Source organism: Equus przewalskii, chromosome 12, assembly GCF_037783145.1.
Source record: "Equus przewalskii isolate Varuska chromosome 12, EquPr2, whole genome shotgun sequence".
Lineage (NCBI taxonomy): Eukaryota > Metazoa > Chordata > Mammalia > Perissodactyla > Equidae > Equus > Equus przewalskii.
In genome coordinates this window covers 29913230-29939367 of record NC_091842.1, presented here as the reverse complement: position 1 = coordinate 29939367, position 26138 = coordinate 29913230, and the positions used below count along the sequence as shown (strand labels likewise).

Sequence of the window (26138 nt, the reverse complement as noted above, 5' to 3'; positions counted from 1 at the left end):
CAGAATTACAGGAGATAATGCGTTTAAAGAACTTAGAATAAGGCCTAGCACAGAGAACTGCAATTCGGGTGTTACCCATCCTGCTGCTGGGGCTGCTAGTGGTGGTGATGGTGATGAAGATGGTGGTGGTTGTGATGATGGCCATGGTGGAGATGATGATGGTGCTGATGGGAGTGATTGTCATAGTGATGATGCTGCTGATGAGAGTGACTGTGATAGTGATGATGGTGACAGCAATGACATTGATGGTGATGGTGGTGGCAATGATGGCGATGGTAATGGGGATTGTGGTGATGGTGATGAAGAATATTAGAAGGTTCTCGATTCACGAGATAGGAAAGTAGGAATGATTTGCATAACTGAGGCACTCTTCAGTTTACAGGAGAAAACCCTCAGGTTTCCTTTAGATGGCAGGCCCCATCTTTTGTGCAACACTGGAACTTGCCACACTTCCCAGGAATTTGTCTGAGACTTACCTTTATTCCTCATTCCTTGTTCCATAATCTTTCTGGCTCCTGACTCTCGCGTGTTCTGCCTGAGAGGAGCTCGGATGAAGGGGTCCTGTGTGTTTTCTTAGGCCCCTTGGCAGCTAGTTCTGTCCCTCACTGGTGCGTCCGGTTGACCCGCGCCCATGTTTGTGCCCGCAGGAGTGGAACGTCACCTGGAACACCAGCAACCCCGACTTCACCAAGTGCTTTCAGAACACCGTGCTCGTGTGGGTGCCTTGCGCTTACCTCTGGGTCTGCTTCCCCTTCTACTTCCTCCACCTCTCCCGCCATGACCGGGGCTACATTCAGATGACGCATCTCAACAAAGCCAAAACTGTAAGTCACCTGGGCTCTCCCGGGGGCGGGGAGGGGGTGGGGAGGAAGGGGGGGCGCGGGGCCTGGGTGGGGCGTGGTGAGTGGTGGAAACTGACAGGTTTCTTTGACTTCCTTGGCCCTGAGTTCCTTTTTCTAGAAGACACCGTAATAAGGTGGTCGATGAAGCTGCGGCTCTGGATTCGGACATGGGTTCCGATGTCTGCTCCGCCACTTACGAGCTCTGTGCTCTTGAGCAAATTTCATAGCCTCCGCAGCCTCAGTATCCCCATCCTTACAATGGGGATGTAGGGTCCATCTCAAGGGATTATCAAGAGGTCTTCCTATTATTAGTCACCTTTTCTGACTCATTCGAGAACAGCTGGTCCATTATCCCTTGATTCTTCAGGGACTCTTTCCTTCCAAGCAGAAAGTGTCTCATGTAACCACGTGCAGGATATTTAATACGGACACAACGCTTTTTAAAAAGTGTGCTGTCTGTATTCCAGTGTGTCCCTTGTCCCAGTACTCTTCTTCTAGCATCCCACCCAAGTCGAGGATCCAGTCCCAGATCATACATGACATTTAGTCACGTGGTCCGTTTAGTTCTCTTAAGGACGGACGTGTCAACTTTCCTTGTGTTTTGTGACATGGACGCCTTTGAAGAACACAGGCCAGTTACTGTAGCGTGAGTTCCTGCGCTCGGGCCCGTGTGATGTTTCTGAGAACTACAGAAGGGAGGCGTGTCTTTCTTAGGCTGCCACGTCTGGGGTCGCATGATGTCCACCTGCCCCGGTCTCTTCATACTGCTGGTGTCTACTTCCCTGTTCTTAACTAGATCTGTTGTCTGGGAGCACTTTGTTCTTTTCTGAGGGAACATCGTCTCCCTTTAAAATGTAAACCAGATTTTGTCCTTGCCTTGTTCAAAAACCCTCCTGGAGTTTCTTACCCCAGGGCATAAAATCCGGAAGTCCCGGGAGGGGGTGGGGAGCAGCTGATCTGCCTCCAGGCTCCTCTTCAGCCTCTCCTACCACGAGCATTCTTCATTTCACAGCAGCCACAAACCCACTCATGTTCCTACCCCAGGGCCTTTGCACTTGCTGTTCCCTCTGCCTGAATTGTTCTTTCTTTCAAATAGTCACTTTCGGCTCTTCACTCAGATGTCACCTGATGGGAGAGGCCACCCCCGACCACCACCCTGTTTTATTTTTCCTCTTATCACTGTTACTCTCTGCCATCATATTATGTATTTTTCAGTTTGTTTCCTTCCTCTACACTGTCAGCTCTGCGAAGGCAGGGGCTTTAGTCTGTTTTGATCACTCTTGGATCCTTGGCACCTGGAGAAGTCTGTCACCCATCGTAGGCCCCCGAGAAATGTCAGCTGGAGGAACACTGTTGAAGGAACGGCTGTTGCGTGAGGGGCCTTGTGCAGGCTGCTGGGGTTGCAGGCACAGCCAGGCTGTCGAGTGAGCTCTTGAGTGATCAGGTGCTGGGGGCGTAGTGACCAGACAGAGTCAGGGCTGGGGCGCGGGATGGGACGGTATGCTGGTTCCAGAGCAGCGTGTGGTGGCTCACCCTGCCTCGGACTGTCCATGTCGCAAAGGATGCCTGCTGTGTCCGAGGACCACGGCTGGTAATGTAGGAGCTGGCTGGTGCCCCCGAGCCCGAGCTTGGTGCAGAGGTGCAGGGGGAGGTTCCGGCGCCGTCCATTCTCAGACGTGTGTGTCCTTCTCTTCCAGGCCTTGGGATTCTTGCTGTGGATCGTCTGCTGGGCAGACCTCTTCTACTCTTTCTGGGAAAGAAGTTGGGGCAGGTTCGTGGCCCCCGTGTTACTGGTCAGCCCAACCCTCCTGGGCGTCACCATGGTAAGTGGGAGCCGGCTCTCCACCAGGCAGCGCGGAGGCCAAAAGGAGTGGCCGGCGTTTAGAAATGAGAATATCTCGTGGTAAAAATCCAGAAATCTGGCTTCTCTTGAAAAACTCAAAAAACTCATGGTTTTCTAGGGCAGCAGTTGGCTGGAGCTGAGAAGTGACGGCAGCCTTTAAAGGGAGCGTGTGCTGGTCAGTTTGGCACAGTCCCCACCGCGCCCTGTTGCCTCTCCCGCCCCCCACCATGGAGGCTGAGTGGCAGCTGCCATCTTTCATTGCTCTTGCGGTCCTCTGTTCTCGCGCTGGCCAGCTCGGTCGTTTATATTGACTTCCTGGGACCTCGTGGCCTCTTGAGTTTCCGGGCTCTGGCATAGCGGGTGGGATGTCAAGCTGAATAGAAAATTGCTCGGCCCCACGGGGTCCATAATTTAGTGGGAGATGCAGACAGGGCGGCTGCTTCACTGCAGCTGACGTGTTTTGAGTACTTCCTGTGTGCCTGGCGCTGTTCTTGGTGTTTTATGTGTCTTGAAGTTAGAGTTTATCTAATGCTCACAACAATCGTATGAGGTGGGTACTGCTTTGTCCTCATTTTACAGGTGAGCCGACTAAGACACAGAGGGGTTGAGTGTCCTGTTCAAGGTCACACAGCTAATACGTAGTCGAGCAAGGGCCGGTCCCCTCAGAGGTTGTGGTTTTTAGCCCCTGCATTCCACAGCGATGTGCTCCGAGTTCAGGGCCATTCCTCCGTCGATAGCGCGTGCCTTGAGGCCTCTGGGAAGCCTGGAAGCTTCTGGGCCAGTGTAGCTGTTGAGTGGTGTGGAATGAGGAGGGAGCAGGTTTGGGGCAGGACGTTTTGAGCAGGGAGAACAGTGTGTTTGAGGAGAGGTTGGAGGCCAAGGGGGAGGCTCTGAGGAGGGAGCACTAGCCGTTCTGGGAAGCAAGAACATGGAGGGGACTCTGGGGAGACAGCGGATGCCACAGAAGAGGGTCGGGAGAGGTGAGTCGGAAGCGGCTTGTGAATCTTTATGGCACACAGGAACAGTGTGTGCCGGGCGCTGTCCTGATCCTTTTCCATCTTAACTCATTGCAGTCCGCTTGCTCCGTAGCCCCATTTCCTAGATGAGCACGTTGAGGCACAGAGAAGTGAAGGAACTGGCCCAAGCTCACACAGCCAGGAGGCTGAACCGGCCTCACCCCCGGGCTGCCTGGCTCCCGTGTCTGCTCCCCTGTGTCTGTGGGGCTCTTTCTGAGACCCTGCTCTCCTGCTGGGCTTTGCTCTCCTCTGAGTCCCCAGAGCCCGGCACCGTGCCTGGCATGCAGTAAGTGCTCCATAAATGTGTCAAGGGGACGGGTGAATAAAGTGCTCGGCTGTGCCGGCCTTGAATGTCTTGGGTCTACCTTTGCGGTGGCCTGGCCTTGGCTGGAGTGGCTCGTGGCCCCTTAGCTTCCCCTGCTCCTGGTCTGCGTCTGCCTGCTCAGCCCCTGCCGCTCAGCCGTGTTGCTGCGTGGGTCCAAAGACCTTTTTTCTAATTGCTAAGTGTATTTGATCATGTGGTTTCAGCACCCGTTATTTATTTCATTTGTAGGACGTTTTGGTTAGGAAACCAATTATATTTAAATACAGGGATCAAAAGACTAGAAAACAAATTTGAGTAAGAACGTAGGAGCTTCCCTATTCATACGTTTCAAATTAAGATGGCGCGGCGGGTGCGACGGCTCTGATCTCTGAATAGCAGTGGCCGTCCGCGGTAAAGACATTTCCGGCCGTGCGTTTTCAGGTGTGACTTCCGGTGGTGCCGGAGCCCCGGGTGCTGCTCAGGTGGTTGTGGTCCTCCGTGGTGCTGAGGAGGGAGTCTGCAGCCGTGACTGGTTCCCCTCCGGGTTCGTGGACTCCTGGGTCTGTCCACAGCCTGTCCTTGGACCCCGGGTTAAAACCTCTGGTCCTGGAGGGAACGGTTTTGAGCAAGGGTGTGGCGTGCCTGGCTCTGTCTTTCAAAGCTGATGTGACCTCTGAGTGGACACCGGATCATCGGGTGGGGATGGGAGACGGGAGGCCAGTGGGGGAGCCCATGGGGTCACCCAGCACGAAGGGTTGGAGGCTGGGACCAGGGTCAGCAGTGGGTAAACTGAGGACAGGCCTTGGTGGCAGAGCCAACACGAGTTGCCGATGGCTTAGATGTGGGGGGTGAGGGAGACGGGGGAACCCAGGAAGACGGATGTGGTTCTGGCTGGAGCCGTTGGGGAGGGAGGGGAGGGGCCATGGGTGACCTGTGGGTCCTCATGAGTCGGCTTGTGACCATGACCGGTGTTGGGGATCTGCCAGGAGGGGGTGGCCCTGCCCATCTAGGGAATGGCCGGGGCATTTCCTTCTTTCAAGGAAAAGCAGTTTTATTGTTTCTTTTCTCTTCCTGATCAGTAAGTTGCATGCAAAATGGAAGTAATAGCCCTCGGGGTCAGATACGAAATAAAAATCCCGATCCCCGCGACCGCTGTCCTAAGGAAGTTCCCCGAAGGGGAGATGTGTGACTGAAGGCAGATGAGGGAACCTTCGTTTCCTCCCCTGCAACCTGGGGATCCCCTCTCGGGCCGTGGGGTGCGCTGAGTTGGCGTGTGGGGGTGCTTCGTGCTTGGTGAGCACGTTGGTGTCCCTAATGGAGGACAGTCACCGCTGTTGCCCAAAGGAGAGTGATGGGGCGTGTGGGGCTGGGGTTTGAACACGGGTCTGTCCGGCGCTGAACCGTGGGCGGCCCGCAGCCAGTATCTGTAAGGAAAGCTGTGTTGGCGCAGCCCAGGCGGTCCCTCCGTGTGTTGTCGTGGGCCACCTTCACGCTGCGATAGCCCCCTTGAGTAGCTGCCACGGAAACTCCGGCTCCCAAAGCTTGAAATATTTACTATCTGGTCTTTTAGGAGAAAGTGTGCCCATGTTTGTTCTACACCGAGCTTCCCTCCCGACTTTTCCGTCCTATCCCAGATCTGTCCCTGGTCCCATTAAATTCCCAAAACTCTCAAGTCAGGTGCTGTTGTCGTCTCTCTTTTGCAGACGAGGCAGTGGAAACTCAGAGAGATTCGGTGACTGGCCCAGGGTTACCCAGCTAGGTGAGAGCAGAGCTGGGACTGGAGCCGGGTCCTCTCCAGGCCGATCTTGCCCCACTGGGCTGAGGGCAGCCCTACTCCAGGTCTGACGTTGGCCAGGACCCTGGACCGTGGTGGCTTTCGGGACCTTGGGGACCTGGCCTTCTCCTGACGACTCCTGTCGTGTGCTTCTCTCTTCCAGCTGCTTGCTACCTTTTTAATTCAGCTCGAGAGGAGGAAGGGAGTCCAGTCCTCAGGGATCATGCTCACATTCTGGCTTATAGCCCTACTGTGTGCCCTTGCCATCTTGAGATCCAAAATCATGGCTGCCTTAAAAGAGGTAAGTGGTTGGCCTCATACCACGTCCTCCATCCGTGGCCCCTGGGAGAGATGCTTGTTGCTCTGGCTTGTGAAGAAGCCATGCGTTGCCATGGGAACCAGGGGCTGGGTACCACATGGGCTTTGTTCTTGACCCTTCCTTCTTCAGGGCTCTGCTTGTCTCTGTAGCTCTCAGGGGCCCGTGTGGGTCCTCCAGGGGCAGAGCCACGCCACCCTCTGAGCCTCTGTCATCGGTAAACAGCAGGGCAAGTTGGCTGCAGATGTCATTGGTCTGGAACGGAGCCGAGCTGGGAGCCGTGTTTGCAGAGCGGCTGCTCCCCCGGGGGGCCCTGGCCTTGTCCTCACGTTACCTTGGTGCCATCAGCCGCTGCCCTGGCGGAGGAGTGCTTCCCCTTGGCCGCCGTACGCCGCTACTAGGAATTCTGAAGAGCGGGCACTTTCAGACTCTCAGCCAACCTTTCCTGCCATCTTCGAGCCGCTCAGCAGACGGCAGAGGAAGGCAAAGAAGCTGCGCATTCATTGAGCGCCTGCTGTGTACAGTACGGCTGCCTCTGATAAGCGACGGCAGCAGACGTCAGGAAACTGAGTTCACGGAGTGACCTTTCCTTCCTCCCTCCTTCCCTCACATCTAGGATGCTGACGTGGACGTGTTTCGCGATGTCACTTTCTACATTTACTCCTCCCTCGTGCTGATTGAGCTCGTGCTGTCCTGCTTCTCAGACCGCTCGCCCCTGTTCTCTGAGACCATCAACGACCCCGTAAGTGTGACCACGGAGACACGTGCGTGTGTGCGTGAGAAAATTCTTATACGGAGCCAGCTGACGTTGGTTGGGCGCTTGTGATCAGGTGGGATCCTCCATCTGGGATCTCATTCTGTCTTCTCCAAATGCCTGCAGATCGGTACCCCCCAGTCCCCCACTTTACAGATGGGAAAGCTGAGCCGTCAGCGTGGCTGGGGGCGGGGCTCAAGGACGGAATTGGATTCATGGTGTAAACGGCTGTGTCTCGCAGGCCTGTGACTTTTCTCATTTGGCTGGCCTAGTGATTTTAGAAAATGTGAGCGAACATTGAAAAATCAGGAAATTTCATGTACATCCTTACGGACCAGGTCTTCTAGAAAAACGAGTTCTGGCAGCATTAGGGCCGTTAGCCCACATGGCAGTGGTTGGCCAGAGCTGAGGAGTGGGGCCCTAGTTTACCGCAGTCCCCACCACTCCCTGTTGCAGTGTGCAGTCTTGCTGCCCTCCTCTGGGTCTGTGCCTGCGCCCTGAGGGGTCTGGGTTTGAGACCCGTGGTCTGTTCTGTCAGTCCGAGGGGAATCCTGGATGTACAGAAGGGGATCAGTAGGCAGGGGAGATAGCCATTTAGTCTTCCTGCTGGTGGACTGGGGGAACACAGTCACTTTTCCCCCTTACTGCCTTCCTTTCTCCCTCCCTACCTTCCCTCCAGGACCCAAGTATGTGTCAGGTGGTGGTAAATGGTGAGAAGGAGAAAGCAGGGAAGGAAATGGAGGTGATGTGGGGGTCGTGTGCTGTTTTGATAAGAGTGATCAGAGAAGGCCTCCTCTGGGAAACCGCAATGGAGCAGAGACCCAAAGGAGCAAACTGAGCAAATACCCAGAGGCAGAACGTTCCAGGCAGAGCAGTGGCAAGTGCAAATGCCCTGGGGTGGGAGCTCCCATGGGATGTCAAGGGAACAGCAGGAAAGGCCAGCGTGGCTGGAGCAGTGAGAGACAAGAGAGGGCTGAGGATGGCATCTGAGGGGTGGGGACAGCCCCTGTGGGCTGATGAGCTGTTGGGATTTTATTCAGAGAGGGATGGGAAGCCTTGGAAGCATTTCTTTGATGCCTTGTTTGTGGTGAGCCAGCTGCTAACGGGTGCACATGCCGCAGGAGCGGTTTTCAGCTGCTGTGGTCCTGTTGGGTTTGGCCAGAACCTCAGCACAAGGCTGAGGCTGCCACTGGGGGGGACGAAGGGACCCGTAGGGCATTGGCATGGGGGAGGAGGGCGACGCTTGCCAGCATGTTTTAGGAGCCCCTGGCCCTGGAGGGCATCCCGAGAGGCCCTCTTCTTGGATGTCTCTCCTTGAGGAGGAACTGGGTTGGAGAAGTTAGCAGAGCATGTGCGCGTGTATGTGTGTTTGTGCACGTGTGTTTGTGTGTATGTATGTGTGTGCATGTGTATATTTTTACGTCCACGTGTTTGTGTAGATGCGTGTCTCTGTGCGTGCCTGTGTTCTTGTGCATGTGTGTTGGCATGTGTGTAAAGTTCACAGACACAGCAGCCTTTGAGGCTGGGATACCCCTCGGACTGCAGCCCGAGCCTGGCACAGAGGAGGGACTCAGGGGTCTGTGCTGTGGTGTCCGCTCTTCATCAGTGGGTGGGGGGCGGGGAGGGTCCCCATCAAGAAACATTTATTACATGTCAGGCTGTTAGTAAACCGTTAACATTTGTTAAATGTCGGGATTGCACCAAGCAAGTCGTCCCCTGAGTGGCTGTAGACCTTGGCTTCCTCCCAGGGTCCACGGAGCCCCCATGGGGCAGACAGGCCGGCGTTGGGGTCACCTGACCGTCAGGCTTCCTCTGGGGCTGGAGAAGCAGCCTCTTCCGGTGGGCCATCTGGCTGCTTCATGGGGGAGGGCGTTTCCGAGGGCTGGTCCCCTTGTGGATCCGGATAAGATCCTTTCGCTTCTTTCCCGGGCGCGTGTGTGTGGTGGCTCCTAGCACTGGCTTCCTCTCCCATGTGTCCTCTGCATTCGCAGTGGCCTGGGGCCGGCTTGGGGCTGGGCTGCGGGGGCCTGGACACCCTCATTCTCCTCCCCATTATTTCCTTTTTTAGGAATCAAGGCTCAGGGAGGTTGGGCTGTTGGACTATAACTTCTGCCTTAAATCTGCTGGTGGAGGCAGCGTGGTCTGACAGAGGAGGAGTTCAGTTTGGAGATGGGCACACCCTGGTCTGAATCCCTCCTGGGTCCCTTTGTCCCTTCAGCAGACGGTTATGAAGTGTCTGTAGCGCACGTGCTTGGTCCTGGGGTCACGACCGTGTGTGAAATCGGTGTGGGTCTTGCCCTCCGACAAACTGCCCTGCATTTAATGTTGCATGAACACCAGTGGTAGTTTATCGCTGTGTGTCGCCGTCCTGGGTGCTGACGGGGCTCCGCTGGGTGGTCGTCCCTCGGGGTCTGTCCTGCAGTCACAGTCAGGTGGCAGCTGGAAGGCTTCCTCCTGTGCTGTCTGGTGGTGGAGACTGGCCGCCAGCTGGAGCCTCGGCTGGGGTTGGCTGCTCCGGGTGGTCTCCCCGGGTGGCCTGGGCTTCCTCACAGCATGGCGGCCGGTCTCTGAGCGTGAGCGTCCGAGAGAGAGACGTGGAAGCTGGCTCACCTCTTATGACTTGGTCCTGGAAGTCACACAGTGTCCCTCCTGCCATCTCTCCTCTCTTGATGGAGGCAATCATGGAGGTCTTCCTGGTTGCCAGGTGCGGGACCCAGACCCCACCTCCAGGTGAGAGAGTGGCCGGGTCTCTTTGTCAGAAGAGCCTGAGAGACGGCAGATAATGTCTGACCGTCTTTGGAAAATACCATCAGCCGCCCGTCCTCAGGAAGGTTCTGGTCTCGCTGGGAGGCCGCCGTGAAGGAGATCAGCAGACGGTAAACTGTTGTTGCCACTGAGGGCACGGCTGAGAATCCTGGGATGTGACGTTTAGATCTGTGGCCTTGGGCAGGGCGCCCCTCCTCTCAGAACCTCAGTGTCCCCTTGAACATGGGTGGAGGCTCAATTTGATGCTGCGGGCACCCCCCCCCCCCCCCCCCGCACACCCGCCCCAGATCAGAGGCCTGTGATTGGGAGGGGGACACTGTCACCCTCGGGCTCACATCGTGATGGAGCCTAAAAGATGGGAGCTCCTGCCGCTGTCCTGTCCTCCAAGCAGCCGTCACATGTTGCCTGTCCTCAGAGAGAGCGGTCACCCAAGGCCAGGGCAGCCAGGATCAGGCGGGGCCTCGGTGGGAGCCAGCAGTGTGGGCTCCCCAGGCTCCATCGTGCTGAGTCATGGAGCCGGCCACCCTCCCCAGCTGGCCCCGCGCCCGTTGCGTGACTCAGACTCCAATTCCGGCCTTGGTTTCTTGGCGGGGCTGCGCCCCTCTGTCCTCCAGGCTCCGGGCTGGCTGGGCTCCTGGGAGCCTGGGCGTGGCTGGCTCCCCGGCTCCCGCCTGTCCCTGGCCTCTGGTCCTTTTGCTCGCTGCCCCTGAAGCTGCTGCTTAGGGTGGGGAGGGGTTTCCGTTGGCACTTGGGGGGGAATCCAGGCCAGATGTGGTCATGAGCAGACCGTCACTTCTCAGAGTGGGGTCCTCAGGCCAGCCGCATTGGCACCTCCCAGATCTTCTTAGAAATGCGTCCTGGGACCCACTGAGTCAGAATCGCGTCCAAGACGCCCCCCAGGTGGTTGAAAAGCACAGGTTTAGCACATTCAGTAAAAACGGCTCAGCTCTTTGGCTATAAGAGGTGTTTTTAGTCCAGTCCATAAATATAGAATATTTTCCCCCCAACATTTTGCTATGACCATTTCAAGCCTACAGAGACATTGAAGGGGTTACACAGTGAGTACCCAGCCGCCCACCAGCTAGATTCTGCAGTTAACCTTTTGCTAAAACTTGCTTTATCGCGTGTCCATCTAGCCGGCCAGCCAGCCAGCTGGCTCATTTTTTTTTTGATATCTGGAACTTACTTTGAAATACGTTAGTACCCTTCACCCACACCCTTCACCGGGCAAATCATTAGCTAGAGTTTAATATCTGCGTACAGTTTTGTTTTTCTTTCCCTTAAAATTTGCAGAGTGAAATTCCTGAATCTTAAGTTACCATTTGATGAGTTTTGACAAATGAGTAACTCAGACTCCTGTCTGGGGTCCTCTTATTAGCAGGACCCAGAAAGTTCCCTCGTGCCCCTTCACGGTCAGTCTCTACCTCTCACGCCCCAGAGGCAACCACTGAGCTTAGACTGTTTATGAAAGCATCGTAAACTCTGTTTTTTATTTCTTTCTCGTTTATGCTTTCCATCATTTAGGAATTCATTGTTGTGCCAGGGGCCCAGCTGAGTACCTAGAAATGAGCAAGGGTTGACCACCGCCCTTGAGGAGAGATGGAGGAGGGGGCAGCGGGCAGGTAGACCCACAGCTGCAGGATGGAGACTGGGGCTCCAAGGCAGGAAAGTGCTGGGGGCTGTGGGAGCCAGAGGAGCGGTCCTTAACTCAGCCAGGGCTCTAGGGCCAGCATCCCTGGGAGAGGATGCCTAAGGCAAAGAAATGAGAGGCCTCGCCAGGTTAATAAGGGTAGATGGGAAGGTGCTCCTGGTAGAGGAACCAGCATGTGCAAAGGTCCAGCGGTGAGATGGAACTCGGGTGCTTGTGAACAGCATGGAACTCTGCCTGGCTGGGTTGGAGGGGCCAGGGAGCCAAGCGTGAAAGATCTAGGGTACAATTTTGTGTCACCACAAACACTTGGAATTTTGACCTGAGGGGAGATTTTTCAGCAGGGGAGCGACACGCTCGGGTTGGACTTGTTTTGGTGGATTCCGTCAGGCTGAAAGGAGGAGGATGCGTCAGACACAGAGAGGCTGGTGGCTGCTAGGAAGCTGTTGCAGGAGCCCAGGTAGCTTTTGAGGAGCACTGAGCTGGATTGTGACCCTGTGCACAGTAGAGCATCAAAAACTGGGAAAAGAGGGGCCGGCTCCCTGGCTGAGTGGTTAAAGTTCTGCGCACTCTGCTTTGGTGGCCCCGGGTTTGCAGGTTTGGATCCTGGGTGTGGACCTTCTCCAGTCACTAGCCATGCTGTGGCAGCGTCCCACATACAAAGTAGAGGAAGACTCTGTTAGCACAGGGCCAATCTTCGTCACCAAAAAATAAAAAACAAAAAAACAACCACCAAAAAGACCAGGAAAAGAAAACAGACAAGTTCGCAGGAAAATGGCACTGTGCGCGTGGTGTGGGCTACACTAGAAGAAACAGACCCTGAGCGGGAAGCTGGTTTACACAGCTCGCAAGCGGCAGAGCCAGCAAAACCCATCCGTGTTTACAAGTTGTCCCAACGCATCTCTTACCATTGGATGTTGAGGTTTTTCTAACCGATAATGATGGCAGCTCTGTGCGCTGTTTATTAGTTTATTTAATCTTCGCAGCCACCCAATGAGGCAGGACTGTGAGTCTCCCCCCATTTTACAGATGAAGACACTGAGGGTCAGAGTGGTGGTGAAGTGGCTCACCTTAGCCCCCGGGGCTGGATCAGGAGCCCTTCCCCTGGGTCTGCACACCAGTGCAAGGCATCGGCTTCCCCTGGAGGGCTCGTGAAAACCCGGATCTCTGGGCCCCATCGCCCGAGCTTCTGAGTCCGTGGGTCTAGGCGGGGCCCGAGCATTTCCCGTTCTAACAAATTCCAGGTGCCGTGGATGCTGGTGGTGGGGACCACATGCCAGAAACCCTGCTGTTTGCTGTCCTGCTGCTGGAGCCGTCCCTTCCTGCTGGCGTGGAGGCAGCACAGAGTGGGAGCGACTGGCAGAAAACCAAACTAAAAGCAGAATCCAAACCAGGAAAGGTGTTGGAGACGTAGGGAATGTCGGCCAAAAGGCTGGAGTGCTGAAGGACCCAGGCGAGGTCTCCAGACCGCACTGTGCGAGGGAACGAGTGACAGCTTCTCAAAGAGCCAGGGCCTGGGCCTGTCGTACCAAATTGGTTGAAACCCCGTGGTTTCTGGCCGGGTCACCTGGCGCCAGATACAGATGCCAAAGAACACAGCTCTCTCTGCGTAAATCAGACTTTCCCTTCGTCCGCCTTCAGCCGGGGCTTGTCGGAATTATCCCCACTTCTAAATGAATGGGGGACCAGTTAATAGCCTGCTTTATTCTGGGGCAAGAGTTGCTCCGTTTCAGTCCCAGAGGCCGGGAACCCTCAGCTGGCAGCTCCTCCTTGCCCACGTCGTGAGTTACATCAGAAAGTTCTGCTTGGTTTCCGTCGAGTGAAATGCTGTCTGGATCCTCATCCAGCGCCCTCGCCTCCCTTTTTTTCTTCTTCTTTTATTATCAGTTCTTGACTATTTCAGAACTTGTTATCTGTCATCAGATAAGGCCCTCTTGTGTCAGATAGGGACTTCCAGAAACTGCCCCCCAGGCTGGTGTGTTTCCTTCTCCGTGCTGGTGACTGATGGGGACCCTGTGTTGGCCTGCCGCGACTTCCGATCATCTGAAAATCCGCGTTTGGATCCAGAGGAGGGGGGAGTGCTGGGGAGAGAAATTTGACAGCGCTTCTGGGGCGTGCACCTTGGCACTGAAATGTTCACAATGGTTATCCAGCTTTATTGTATGTGCAGGGTGACCGTTCTCACAGTGGCCGGGAGTTTGACTAGCCAGAGCGAGGATCGATCTTTTTCCCTCTGGGCCCTCATTTCTTCCCGTCTCAGGAGCATGACTCCGTTTGGGTACGGTCGGGTGTCAAGGCAATGAATTCGCCCTCAGTTGTGCAAGTGACAAGTTGCTGCATCCTCCCCCCACGGCAGGCCATGATTTGTGAGGCCCCGTGTGTAAATGCCTAACACCCTTACTGTTTGCACTGTGCCTCCGTGCAAATTAGAAGAAGGTGTTTCACCCCGTCTGGGCAGATGCGTTGGAGAGATTCCTACAGTCCTCAGAATCATGGTCTGTTCGTGGCTCTGTCCCCAGCTCTGAGCCGCCGCCTCCCTGAATATTTGCTCAAGAAGTGGGTGAGTCACTGCCAGCCAGGCTCCACCCCCCTCCCCCCCGCCCTGCCATCGTCTTGGCTTTTCACAGTGGGGAGGAATCGGGCTACAGTTGAAGGGCATTTGCCATTCCTGATAACCCACCCACTTCTGGAAGGAAAACCAGCCTGCAGAGCAAACAGCCCCGCCGCCTCCACCAATGTCGCCGCCCTGGGTGGGGAAGGTTCCAGCCTACAGCACAGTCCCGTGGACTCGGACTCGTTCCGTTGGTCCCTCCCTGCAGTCCTGTGGGGGGAGCTGAGCCATGGGACTGACCGCTCCCCTTTCCCAGATGCGCAAATTGAGGCCTCGTGGTGAAGGGACTTGCCTGGGGTCGTTCAGCTGGAAGATGGCACAGCTAGGACTTGAACCCAGGTCTGGCTGGCGTGCGCAGTCTGCACTTACCCTGCTTTAGGTGGGTCTGGAATGGAGGTCTGTGAGCCAGCCGCATCCAATTTACCTTATTAAAAACATACCGACGCCAGGGCTCCACCCCAGAGATACTGATCTGGTTGGTCCGGGTGGGACCCTGGGCGCCTGTGTTTAACAAGCTCCCTGGGTGATTCTGGGGCAGCCGGGGCTGGGAACCACCCCCGGATCACGGCCTCAGAGTGGAGCCATGTGCTTCTCAGCCCAGGCTCGTGTCTGTATCACTGGGAAGCTTCTCATGCTGGAAACTTCCAAATGTGTACCACAGTAGGCAGCGTAGTGTAATGACCTGCCATGGACTGTTTACCATGCATCGCACATGTGGACATTTCAGGGTGTATCTTTGAAAGATAAGGAATTTTTAACTTTTTTCTTTTTTGAGGAAGATCAGCCTTCAGCTAACATCTGCTGCCAATCCTCCTCTTTTTGCTGAGGAAGACTGGCCCTGAGCTAACGTCCATGCCCATCTTCCTCTACTTTATATGTGGGATGCCTACCACAGCATGGCATGACAAGCGGTGCCATGTCCGCATCCGGGATCCGAACCAGCAAACCCCGGGCCTCTGAAGAGGAATGTGCGAACTTAACCACTGTGCCGCCGGGCCGGCCCTAGGAATGTTTAATTTTTAATAACTTCTGATTTTGGAATAACTTGACTCACAAAAAATTGCAAAAATGGTACAATCCTGCATACCCTTCACCCAACTCTCCTCAATGATAATATCTGAAAGATAAGGATTTTAAACAGTACGACTAAGATATCATTATCTCGCCTAAAAACATTAATCATAGTTCTTGAATATCAAGTGTTCCAGTAATTCATTGTGGTTGCAAAGTGGCACATTCCCTTCTTGCATTATATCCTCCTTCATTTATTAGCTGGGCTGTTTCTATGCAGTGACATTTGCCCTCAGCTCTGTCATCACCCTGTGGTGGTGGGCATTTGGAAAACGTCGAGAAAGTGCTTATTTCCTGCGCTTTTTCTGGTTTCGTGACAACGACTTGGTTCACTAGCGTCTTGTCAGCACTGACACCAAGAGGCGGTTCTGTTTTTCCAGGATCGATATGAACTGTGTAGTTAAGCAAACACGAGGCGTGCTCCAGTCCATCGTGTCTATTCATCCGTATTGCGGCTCAAATTGTCCTTTTCTGGGCTGGTGGCAGCCACACCGGGCACTTCTCAGGCCTTCGAACAGCCTTACTCATCTTTGATTTCGGGTGTGATAAGATGTTCTAGGCTTATCTTGGCATTTCCTGCCCAGCCACTTTGCGAAGGAGACTCGAGAGCTAAAAACAAAAACCAAAACCGTGGCCTGGTCCCACCCCAAACCTGCTGAATCGGAATAGCGGGGCAGGGGTGGGGCCCGGAGAGGGTGATTTATTTATTTTTTTATTTTATTGAGGTTATAATAGTTGATAACATTGATCATTATTTGTCAGTCACCATATAAATATGCCCCTTAGTCCCTTGTGTCCACCCCTCACCCCCTCTCCTCTGGTAACCACTAATCTGTTCTCTTTGTCCGTGTGTTTATCTTCCACATATGAGTGAAATCACACGGTGTTTGTCTTTCTCTGTTTGGCTTATTTCGCGTAACATGATACCCTCAAGGTCCACCCACGTTGTTGCAAATGGCACAATTTCATCTTTTTTATGGCTGAGTAATATTCCATTGTATATGTATACCACATCTTCTTTATCCAATCATCGGTTGATGGGCACTTGGGTTGTTTCCACTTCTTGGCTATTGTGAATAATGTTGCGATGAACTTAGGGGTGCAGAAGTCTCTTTGAATTGTTGATTTCCATTTCTTTGGATAAATACCAGGTAGTGGGATACCTGGGTCATATGGTATTTCTATTTTTGATTTTTTGAGAACTCTCCGTACTGTTTTCCATAGTGGCTGCACCAGTTTGCATTCCCACCAGAAGTGTGTGAGGGTCCCCTTCTCTCCACATCCTCTCCAACAATTGTTATTTTCTGTCTTGGTGATTATAGCCATTCTAACGGGTGTAAGGTGGTATCTTTGTGTAGTTTTGATTTGCGTTTCCCTGATGATCAGTGATGTTGAGCATCTTTTCATGTGCCTGTTGGCCGTCTGTCTATCTTCTTTGGAAAAATGTCCATTCACTCCCTCTGCCCGTGTTTTGGCTGGGTTGTTTGTTTTTTTGTTGTTGAGTTGTATGAGTTCTTCATGTAGTTTGGTGATTAACCCTTTGTTGGCTCTATGATTTGCAAGTATTTTCTCCCAGTTGGTGGGTTGTCTTTTCGTTTGTTCCTGGTTTCCTTTGCCTTGCAGACGCTCTTTAGTCTGATGAAGTCCCACTTGTTTATTTTCTCTTTTGTTCCGAGAGGGTGGTGTTTTAAGTGCTCCTAGTCTGGATGGAAAACCACTTGGGTAGAAAGCACGTCCTCAGCGGGCTCTCCAGGGCCATATCTCTGAGAAAGGCTGGAGCGCTGAGCAGCATCCTCAGCCGAAGATGCCATCGCTGCATGGTGACCCCTCTTCACTGAAGCTCAAATTTCGGAATTTGGACCTGAATGTGTCAGCACTGGAGGCCAGCCCTTGTGTGCAGCCCCACAGGCCCCGTGCAGATGTCCCTTTCCTTATCTGTATGTGGCGGAACTGGAGCTCATCTTTGAGTGTCTGGGGAAGAGGTTCTTTGAAAGCTTGCTTAGAATCTGTCGATGACATCTTATTGCCCTAAGAATGAAGATCAGAATTCCTTACGTGGCCTCTGATGTTGACTGAGCATAGCCTCCCGTGTAGACTGCTCAGGCCCCCTCTTGGTTCCTGGAGTAGGCTGTGTTCCCTTCTGCCACAGGCCCTTTGCACATACCACTCTCTGCTGGGAACACCTTGCCTCTCCCTTTTTACTTAGTTATCCTGTACTTGCTCTTCAGAGCCCAGCTTCCTCAGGTGTCTTCCTCAGGGACACCTTCCCTGACCTCTGCCAGTGAGGTCAGCCGCCATCCCCATATTGGCTCTTACGCTGAGCCCAGTAAGGTCCCAGTGATTGCACTGGTGATACTGACGACCTACCTTCAGGGTCCGATCCCCATCACAGTTGTGCTTTTGTATGTGTTCACGGGATTGTTCGATTCACGTCTCCCTGGAGCCTGACCGTGTGGGGCTCACCTCCTGTCTGCCGCTTCTAGAAATGGGACCCTGGGCAAGTCAATTCACCCCTCTGCTCTTCAGTTTCTTTGACTAGAAAATGAGGATGCTGCTTTCTCGGGTGGTTCTGAAAACTCATGAGATGAATTGTGTAAGCGCTTCAAACAGAGCCAGGGCAGAGAACGCCAGCAGGTGTCGTTATTCTTATTATTGCCCTGCTACACCACGGGCTTCCTAAAGGGAGGGGCTGGATCTGTTTGTTCAGGTTTGTATACCTGGTGCCTGGCGCATAGTAGGTGCTCAGAAAATATTTGTTGAATGAATGAATGAATGAATGAACGGAGTGAGTGGGAACATCAGTGGGTCTGCACTCCTGTGGGGATAGAAGGCCAGGCGGGTACGTGGCGTGCTGTGCCGTCTTTGCACGTGGCACAGCCGCAGGCAGTGTTTGCCGGGTAGAACTGGAGGGCCAGCCGTGTGTTTCTCTCAAGGCCAGCGGGGCTCAGGAGAGAAGTCCCTTCGGGGCACAAATTCGCGGTGCCCGGCGGCTGCTGTTCCTTCGGAGGAAGAACGGTTGGGTGGCGGCCCCGGGCTGGGCGCCGCCTGGATGGGAAGTGTCGCCGTGCGCCTCGTCTTCCTCCTCACCCTGTGTTCTCTCTCCACCAGAACCCGTGCCCCGAGTCCAGCGCCTCGTTCCTCTCCAGGATCACTTTCTGGTGGATCACAGGGTAAGGCCGGGCCCCGGGGGTGCTGGGTCATCTGTGTGTGACTTGGTCTCCCCCGCCCACTCTCCCTCTCACACCCCTTCAGCCAGAGTCATGTCTGATGTCTGAGTGTGCCTGCCCTGGGCACAGGGTCCCAGAGACCCGACCCTGTGCCCCAAGTTCATGCCTCGAGTTGCAGGGACCCTAAACGGCTTAGACCCCTGTGGACGGCTTGGCCAGGGGCAATTATAGACTGCATGCTCGTGACTTAGCTTCAGATTAGAGGTTTTTTTATTTTTGTTTTTTTTTGGGTTTTTTTGCTGAGGAAGACTGGCCCTGAGCTAACATCTGTGCCCATCTTCCTCTACTCTATATGTGGGACGTCTACCACAGCATGGCTTGATGAGCGGTGCCATGTCCGCACCCGGGATCCAAACCGGCAAACCCTGGGCCACTAAAGTGGAACATGCACACTTAACAGCTGCGCCACTGGGCTGGCCCCTAGAGTATTTTTTTTAACATTAGGTATAATTACAATTAAATGGGCGTCGTTTCAAACTCTTTGCCATTAGAAAAATAACATCTGTGCACCATAGGGAACGTGGGTCAGAGCAATATGAATGATCATTAAGAAAAAAAACACTGGAGGCGACCCTTGTCATCAGTGCATCTCCTCCCTTCTCCTCCTCTTTTTTCTTTTGTACATTTTTTTTTTTCTTGCACGTTGTCAGCGTCTTTCTGGGGCGTATGTGCATCCTTCCCCCACGTAAGCACTGTCCCTTGTCTTTATCACCTTTTTACGAACATCTTATTTTTAATGAAATGGTTTGCATACCTAATTATTTTTCAAAGTCCTGTTGAAAACCCTCCCGGGGACAATTGGTGTAATTTGAACACGGGCTGCAGATTATGCCATCCATGCTAATGGTTCTGATTTTGCTGATTGGACTCTGCTTAGATGAGAGGATGTCCTTTTTCTTATGGGACGCACACTAATATTTAAGGGTAAAGGGGTGTCGAGCCTGCAGCCTGCTCTGAAATGGTTCAGGAAAAAAATGTGTGTTTGTGTATGAATACATACATAGAGGTGGGATGATCCAGCAGATGTGGCCAGATGTTCACCGTAGTGAACCCGGTGAAGGGTAGGCGGGAATTTTTTGTACCATTTTTGTGATTTTTTCTTAGGTTTGAAATTATTTCAAAATAATTAAATATTAGGCATAGTTTTTATTATGAAAGTGTTCAGCCACGGGGAAAGGCTGGTCCCATAAACCTCAATAAGCTCATCACCCAGATTTAATAATTGTTAATGCTTTGCCATATTAGCCTTAAAAAAATTTTTTTTTGAGTAAATTAGAGCCGTCCTATTTCCCTCCTATATATTGTGTATGTTCTCTAAAAACTGAAGCCCTTTTTCCTGGGTGACCTGAAAGAATGAGTGATAATTAACGAGCCCAGATGTCCATCTGTATTTGGATTTTCCCAGTGGCGTGGCTGCCTTCGGTGATGGTGGCTGCCGTGCCCGGGGGAGGGGGTCGCCGGGGGAGGGGGGGATGGCGTTGGCGTGCGTGTCCCACGAGGGCCCCGGTCCTCTTCCTCCTGACTCTCCTCGCTTCCCTGCTTGTGTTTCGGCCCCAGGATGATGGTCCAGGGTTACCGCCAGCCCCTGGAGAGCGCTGACCTCTGGTCCCTGAATAAGGAGGACATGTCAGAACAGGTTGTGCCCATTTTGGTCAAGAACTGGAAGAAGGAATGTGCCAAGGCCAGGAAGTAAGTGCAAGCCCTCTTGCCATAGGGGAAGCCAGCCACTCTCTAGGGCCACCCGGGCCCCTCCATCCTGCCACCACGGCCAGGATGGTGGCACTGCCGCCTCTTACTAGCTTCATAGTTCTGGGCAAGTCGCTTTACTTCTCTGAGCCTCCGTCTGCCCATCTGCAAAATGGGGTTGAGTCTTCATGTTGCTGGGGCCGTTTGGGTAGAAAAGAGAAAAATGTCCATCAAGTGGGCGATTGATTCTCTTTGCCTTGACCTTCAGCAAGCCTATGCCTGGAGCGTGCAGCTTCGGCATCCTGAATGTTCTTGCTGTCTCAGGTGTTTTGGTTCAACCTGTCAATCCAACCGCTTCATGAGGGATTTCGCCAAAGATGCCCCAGTCAAGGGTGATTTTGACCAAACTGGACCTTTTTTTAAATAGACTTTATTTTTTAGAGCAGTTTTAGGTTCACAGTGATATTGAACAGAAGGTGCAGAGATTTCCCATGTGCCCCCTGCCCCAACACACGCACAGCCTCCTCCACTGTCAGCATCCCCCACCCGGCGGGACACATGTTACAATCGATGACCCTACACTGCTGTGTCCTAATAACCCCAGGTCTGTAGTTTACATCCGGGCTCAGTCTTGGGGTCCTGGATTTTAGACGCTCCTCCCATGTAAGCCGTGTGCCACTGTGTGACCTCTGTCATCAGGTTATTTGGGGAGTCAGGCAGAGCCTCCCCGGCACATACCTCTTGTCATCAAATCTAAGGCGTTGTGGGGAATTGTACAACGCGTCGCTGTTTGACGTACCAGAGAGAAAGAAAAACGGCTGCCGGTTACTCTAGGACGTGTCGTTGACTTAAGATGCATCCCGCATCCAGGGCAGCCAGATGAGAAATCCCGAGGGACCTGGGGGCCGCAGATGGTGGCTCTAGGGGCAGAGCAAAGAGTGGCTGCTCTCGCTCCTGTTCTGGTTGTGAGGTGAGCCTGTTCTCACCTTCCGGGGCTGGCTGGCGATGGGGCCGGCCTGGAGCGCTGGATTCCCCACGGACCAGCTGGGCTTCCGGGAGAAAGACCCAGACTTGAGGTCCGACTCCTCACCCCGCGGCAGGAGCGCCCAGGTTCCAGGTCTTGAGTCAGGCGTGGGCACAGGGTGGGCATTTTGGATGTCCATGCAGCTGACCACTGGAACAGCAGCAGCAGACTTGTGCCTCTGTGCTCGTGGCGCATCCAGGACGGCCCTGGACAGGGGAGAAGTCGTCTTATGGGAGGCGGTTGAACTTGAGCATCTTTGGCCGAGCATCGCGAGGAGGTGGCCGGTGTTCTGTGCGCACACATCTCCGGCTGAGTCCGGGGACCGTGACCCAGTCGGAGGTTCTTGTGCAGAGGCGATGGGTCCCTGGTTCCTACAGCCTGGCCTGCACCGTCCTCTTGATGAGAAGGTCGTGTTGTCAGCTCGGGGTTCGCCGTTCCACAGGCCTCGCTGACTATGCAGCTCAGCCCTCTTTCCCCAGTGGGTGACAGAGGATGCCCACCTTGTGTTCCCTGAGCTTTGCCTTGAGCGAGGATGCTGGAGATGCTGTGGGAAAGGCCGGCCAGGAGGCTCCCTGGGAAGAGGACCAGAGTTGGAACAAGAAGCTCTGTCACCGACCTGGCTCTTAATGGAGGGAGCGTTAAGTGTTGGGATGAGATTAAAATGAGGAAACGAGGGCCAGGGTGACTGAGGGAGCTGATAAAGATACGGTGGTCAGGGACGGCCTCTCTGAGAGGGTGACATTTGAGCAGGGACTCATATTGAAGGAGAAAGTGAATCATGTGCCTATGTGGGGGAAGGGCTTTCTGGTGAGAGGGAACAGCTAGTGCAAAGGTCCTGAGGTCGAGGTGAGTTTGGCATGCTTATGGAGCAGCAGGGGGCTGGGGGGCTTGAGTGGAGTGAGTGGGGGGAGGAGCAGGAGGAGATAAGTAGAAGTATTTGCAAGGTCTCATGGTCCGTGAGGTGAGTTCAGGTTTGGTCCCAAGTGTGTGAGAAGACAAGAGGGGGCGTCTTATGCAGGGCAGTGGCCTATCTTGAGTTGGGCTGCCCTGGGGCAGGTGGATGAGAGAGTGGAGCCTGGGACACCTGGTGGGGGACAAGGGGGGCTGTTCCTCAAGTTCCTTCATGCCCCTGAGCCTGTGTTTTCCACTCGGAGGGCTTTCCGAGGTCTCTGTGAGATAAATGTCACCAGAGATGCCAAGTCATGGTCCTGGGTCACCCCCAGGCAGGTGATGGACAAGCCGTGTTTGTTCACCTGGGCGTGGCACCAGGTGGGGCTGCCATCTTGCCTGGGTGGACACAGTGAGGACTGGCTCGCTGGACTCAAACGGGGGCCACCCGAGGGGCGCTGGCTCCGTTAACACCGGGGCCTTTAGGGGTCCACTGCTTTGGGACATTGCCGGGTCACTCGCTCTGTCCTCAGAGGCGTAAGGCAGATCTGGCCCCTGTAACCCCTGTAACCTCTGTGGCCATGAGGGGGAGTCCTGTTCTGGGCTGGACTTCCTTGGTGTGGCCCCTGCAGCGGGGCCTCTTCAGGTAGCCAGAGAAAGGACCGTGTCAGCTCTGTGCTGCCGGGCGTCCCCGCGCCTCCTGCGGGACGGGGGATGGAGGCCTGGGCAGGGGGTCTGCCTTGGCGTCTTGGCCTTGGGTCTCACCCCAACGCGCCCCCCAGCTCCTCTCCTCACCGCCGAGTGACTCTTGTCAGAAGTCAGGTCTGAGCTGCCCACCGTTCCACCTTTGGGTTTTAAAATCCACGGCTTCGTTGGTTTGAATTGAGTGGTTTTGAGTTTAACCAGATGGAGTGGAACTTTCTCTTCACCTTATGGTCGCCCGCAGGTTAGGCCATTTTGGACCGGGGTTCCTGCTGTGACTATAAGATGGCTTAGCAGCTCTGAAAGAGTCTGGTAGTTTTCGGAAACGTGAAACGGTTATTATGGTCCCCAGCCATTCTACTCCTAGGTGTAAACCCAAGAGAACCGAAGATGTGTGTTCATAAAAGACGCGTCTAGGACGGTCCCTAGCAGCTTTCTCTGTGATGGCCAGAGCTGGCAGCAGCCCTGATGTCCGGTGACAAGTGACGAGACGTACGAAGCACGGGGTCCCCACACGAGGGAGTGCTTCTCAGTAACACAAAGGAAAGAACTCTTGGTAACACTCGACAGCGTGGAAAAATCTCGACCTAATTATGCTGAGTGAACGAAGCCAGATGAGAGTACATACTAGATGATTCCATTTATATACAGTTCCGGAAAATGGAAATGAATCTATAGCAACAGAAACCAGCTCAGCGGTTGCCTGGGATCCAAGAGAGGTTCAGCGGTGGAGGGACATTACAGAGGATGCGACCGCCCTGGTGGGGGGCATGGATGTATCACTATCTTGATTTCGCTCATGCTTTCACGGGTCTATACATATGCCAAAACTCATGGAACTGTACACTTTAAATGTGTGCCGCTGACAGGCCATCAGTTATACCTTAAAGCTATATATAAAAACAAGCAGTCGTGTTGAAGGAAAGGGTGACCGTTTTATTTAATTGTCTGTATTTTATAAAGGAATGCGAACAGCAAATAGCAAACCAAGAACGGGAGGAAACAGAACTCTCCAGGAGGCACACAGTAAGCCGTGATTCATAGTCTTTCAGACCCATTGTCCTCTCGAATACAGAGGTTTTGTAAGACTTCCTTTTCTGTACTTCAAGGAAATGGATAAATAAAAATAACTCACCCATGTATCTAATTTTAAAAATCAACATGATGCTCTCACTAGACTTTGAAGGCAAGCCAAAAGACGAGGGGTTTGTAGAATAAAATGGCCTGTGTCTCAGTGTGTAAATGCTCACACTTGTGTTTGAACGTGGAGGGGAGAGTTGCTGCGTGTTGCTGGATGGAGAATTGTCTGCAGCAGCTGCAGATCCCGACCGGCCCCGTCTGTGTAGTTCTGGAGCCCAGAACCATCGTTGCCCTCAGAGACGACGTTTTGCAAAGTGGTGACCGACACTTGGTGAAATTCTCACCCAAATAGAGTCTTCCCTTAATTGGCACAGTAGTTGCATTGCTGAAAAAATTTAGGGTGTGTTTAAACCTGCCCCAAAAACCCCCACCACCCTGGATCTGGATTTATGTCTGAAAATGAAGTTGGATTCTAGACTCGGGTCATTTGAGGTGGACTTTCCACCTGCGTGGGTGCGTCTTCCTTTGGGATTGGTCTCTCGGGTCACAGAAGGTCTGGTGTCTGGCTCAGTCATTATGACGAATAGATAATGCAAATTTGCAAAACAGCCCCTCTCAAGAGCCTGTGTGTTTAAGGAACAAAAAGCACGAAAAAGAAAACAAACAACAAAAAAAGGGAAGAGGATCTTGATTCACTTTGTGAAAACACAGGTAAACTGCAGGGCCCGACTTTGCAAGGGGGCGCTTCTGCGGGGGAGGGAGTTGCCCCACCCATCTGTTGTTTCCAGAACGTGGTCCCGTGTATGTGGTGAGCTCTAAGAAGAGTGAAAATGTGCGTGAAGTTAGGAAAATCCCTTCTCCGTGATTGGAACAAATCTGGCCTTCTCGCTTATATTGGGCGTTGTGGGCCAAGGACCGTGCGCAGAGCGGTATATCCAGAAAATTTAGAATTTTCATCCAGCCAAGACCTTTCTAAGTTTGAAATTTTCCCTTTGCCAAAACCTTAACGATCATCTTTAATGACAGAGCAGTCGGCAGCTCCTCGCTGCTCTTTGCTGGGTTCCAGCCCCTTCGAGTCTGCTCTCCCAACCTGAGGTTCTTGCAGATCTTAGAAGGGCTGCCTCACGTCTTTTCAAAGTCCTGAGCTCCAGGCCTGGCTCATCCTGTTCCCTCTGCCTGGAGCATCCTTTCCCTCCCCATCTGGACCTGTTCCCTCCTCCTGCACGTCTCGCTTCCATGTCACCACCTCCAGGAAGCCGCCAGGATAGCACCCTCACACAGGCTTGGGCAGTTTTGTTCGCTGGCCCGTTTCTCTCCCAAGGCTCCCTGAGGGTGAGGGGGCTCTCCCCAGTGCCTGGCCCGGACGTGTTCAGGTCATTAGTGGATGAGTGACCCCGGTGCACCTCAGCCCACGTGGAAATCTAGTTGAGTCAGCAAATCTCTCTTTCTTCCCAGCCCCCAGCTTCCCCATCTCTTTCTGTTCCCCTGTCCTGGGCAGTTTTCTCCTGACTCAGACCTTCCCCTTCCATCTTTCCTTTCCCCTCCCAGCCAGGCCATCCAGACGCCCTGCTCGCTTCCTCTCCCTTCCAGCGGTGCCTTGCTTCTTGCAGGCTTCTTGTCCTTGGATGGTCTCTTTTGCTCACTCAGCCTCAGCCAATTCCTTCCACTGTTCTTGACCTCGTCCACCAGGCTTGAGCCTGCCTCCCCTCCGCTTGCCTGATGCCTTCTCCTGGCCCTTGGGCGGCCCGTCTCCTGGCCACTGCCAGCAGCCCTGAGTCAGCAGCAGCCACGCAGGCCAGGGGCCTGGGCCCAGCTTAGGGAGTGGAGCAGAGAACAAACAGGGGTGCGCCACTCCCTTCCTCTGCCCGGCCTGCTTGTCCTCCTTGCCAAGAAGGCGTGTGCGCGCCAGAAGAAGTCATGCCAAGAAACCCAGCTTCAGGGGAAGTCAGGAAAGTGAGCAGAGAAAGGCCTTACGTGGCGACATTGACAGCATGAAACACAGAAATAATCCTCTGTGGTCAGCAGGATGGTGACCCCCCTCCCCCCACCCCTGAAGATGTCCACGTTCTGGTCCCCAGTGAATATGTTACCCTCCATGGCAAAGGGACTTTGCAGATGTGGTTAGGATTTTGAGATGGGGAGGCTATTCTGGGTTACTTGGGTGGACCTGATGTAATCACCAGGGGCCTTAGAAGAGGGAGACAGGAGGTCAGCGAAGATGCTACGCTGCCAGCTTTGAAGATGGAGGAAGGGACCACGGGCTTAGAATGGAGGCAGCTTCTGGAAGCTGGAAAAGGCAAGCAAACGGCTTGTCCCCTGGAGCCCCCAGCAGGAAGACAGCCTGTGGGCTTGCTTTAGATTTCTGACCTCCAGAACTCTGGGATGATAAATCTGTGCCGTCTTAAGCCACTGAGTGAGTGGTAATTTGTTACAGCAACGATAGGAAATCATACAACTTCACACACAGGTTAGATCTTTTTCTGGATGCAGTGCGAAGCCTGCAGTGGAGTGGAAGGAGGAGAGAGATGCGTTTGTACACGGATCCCCTGGCTGCTGCCCAGGGAGTCCGCTTGTCAGGGAGCAAGA

The 26138-nt window shown here is 53.8% G+C and overlaps 1 protein-coding gene across 4 annotated transcripts in view; it reads left to right on the top strand.

The window, feature by feature from the left end:
* ABCC1 (ATP binding cassette subfamily C member 1 (ABCC1 blood group)) overlaps positions 1 to 26138 on the top strand; it is a 126438-nt gene that overhangs the window by 34884 nt on the left and 65416 nt on the right. For 2 of the 4 annotated variants that reach the window (XM_070566661.1, XM_070566660.1), the window contains exons 2-8: positions 648 to 824; positions 2540 to 2665; positions 5709 to 5764; positions 5943 to 6080; positions 6712 to 6837; positions 18054 to 18115; positions 19730 to 19861. In XM_070566661.1, coding sequence (XP_070422762.1) covers positions 6003 to 6080; positions 6712 to 6837; positions 18054 to 18115; positions 19730 to 19861 — 398 coding nt within the window. In that variant the 5' untranslated portion in view covers positions 648 to 824; positions 2540 to 2665; positions 5709 to 5764; positions 5943 to 6002. The remainder of the gene's footprint in view (positions 1 to 647; positions 825 to 2539; positions 2666 to 5708; positions 5765 to 5942; positions 6081 to 6711; positions 6838 to 18053; positions 18116 to 19729; positions 19862 to 26138) is intronic. The other 2 variants (XM_070566659.1, XM_070566658.1) reach the window with 1 other exon arrangement.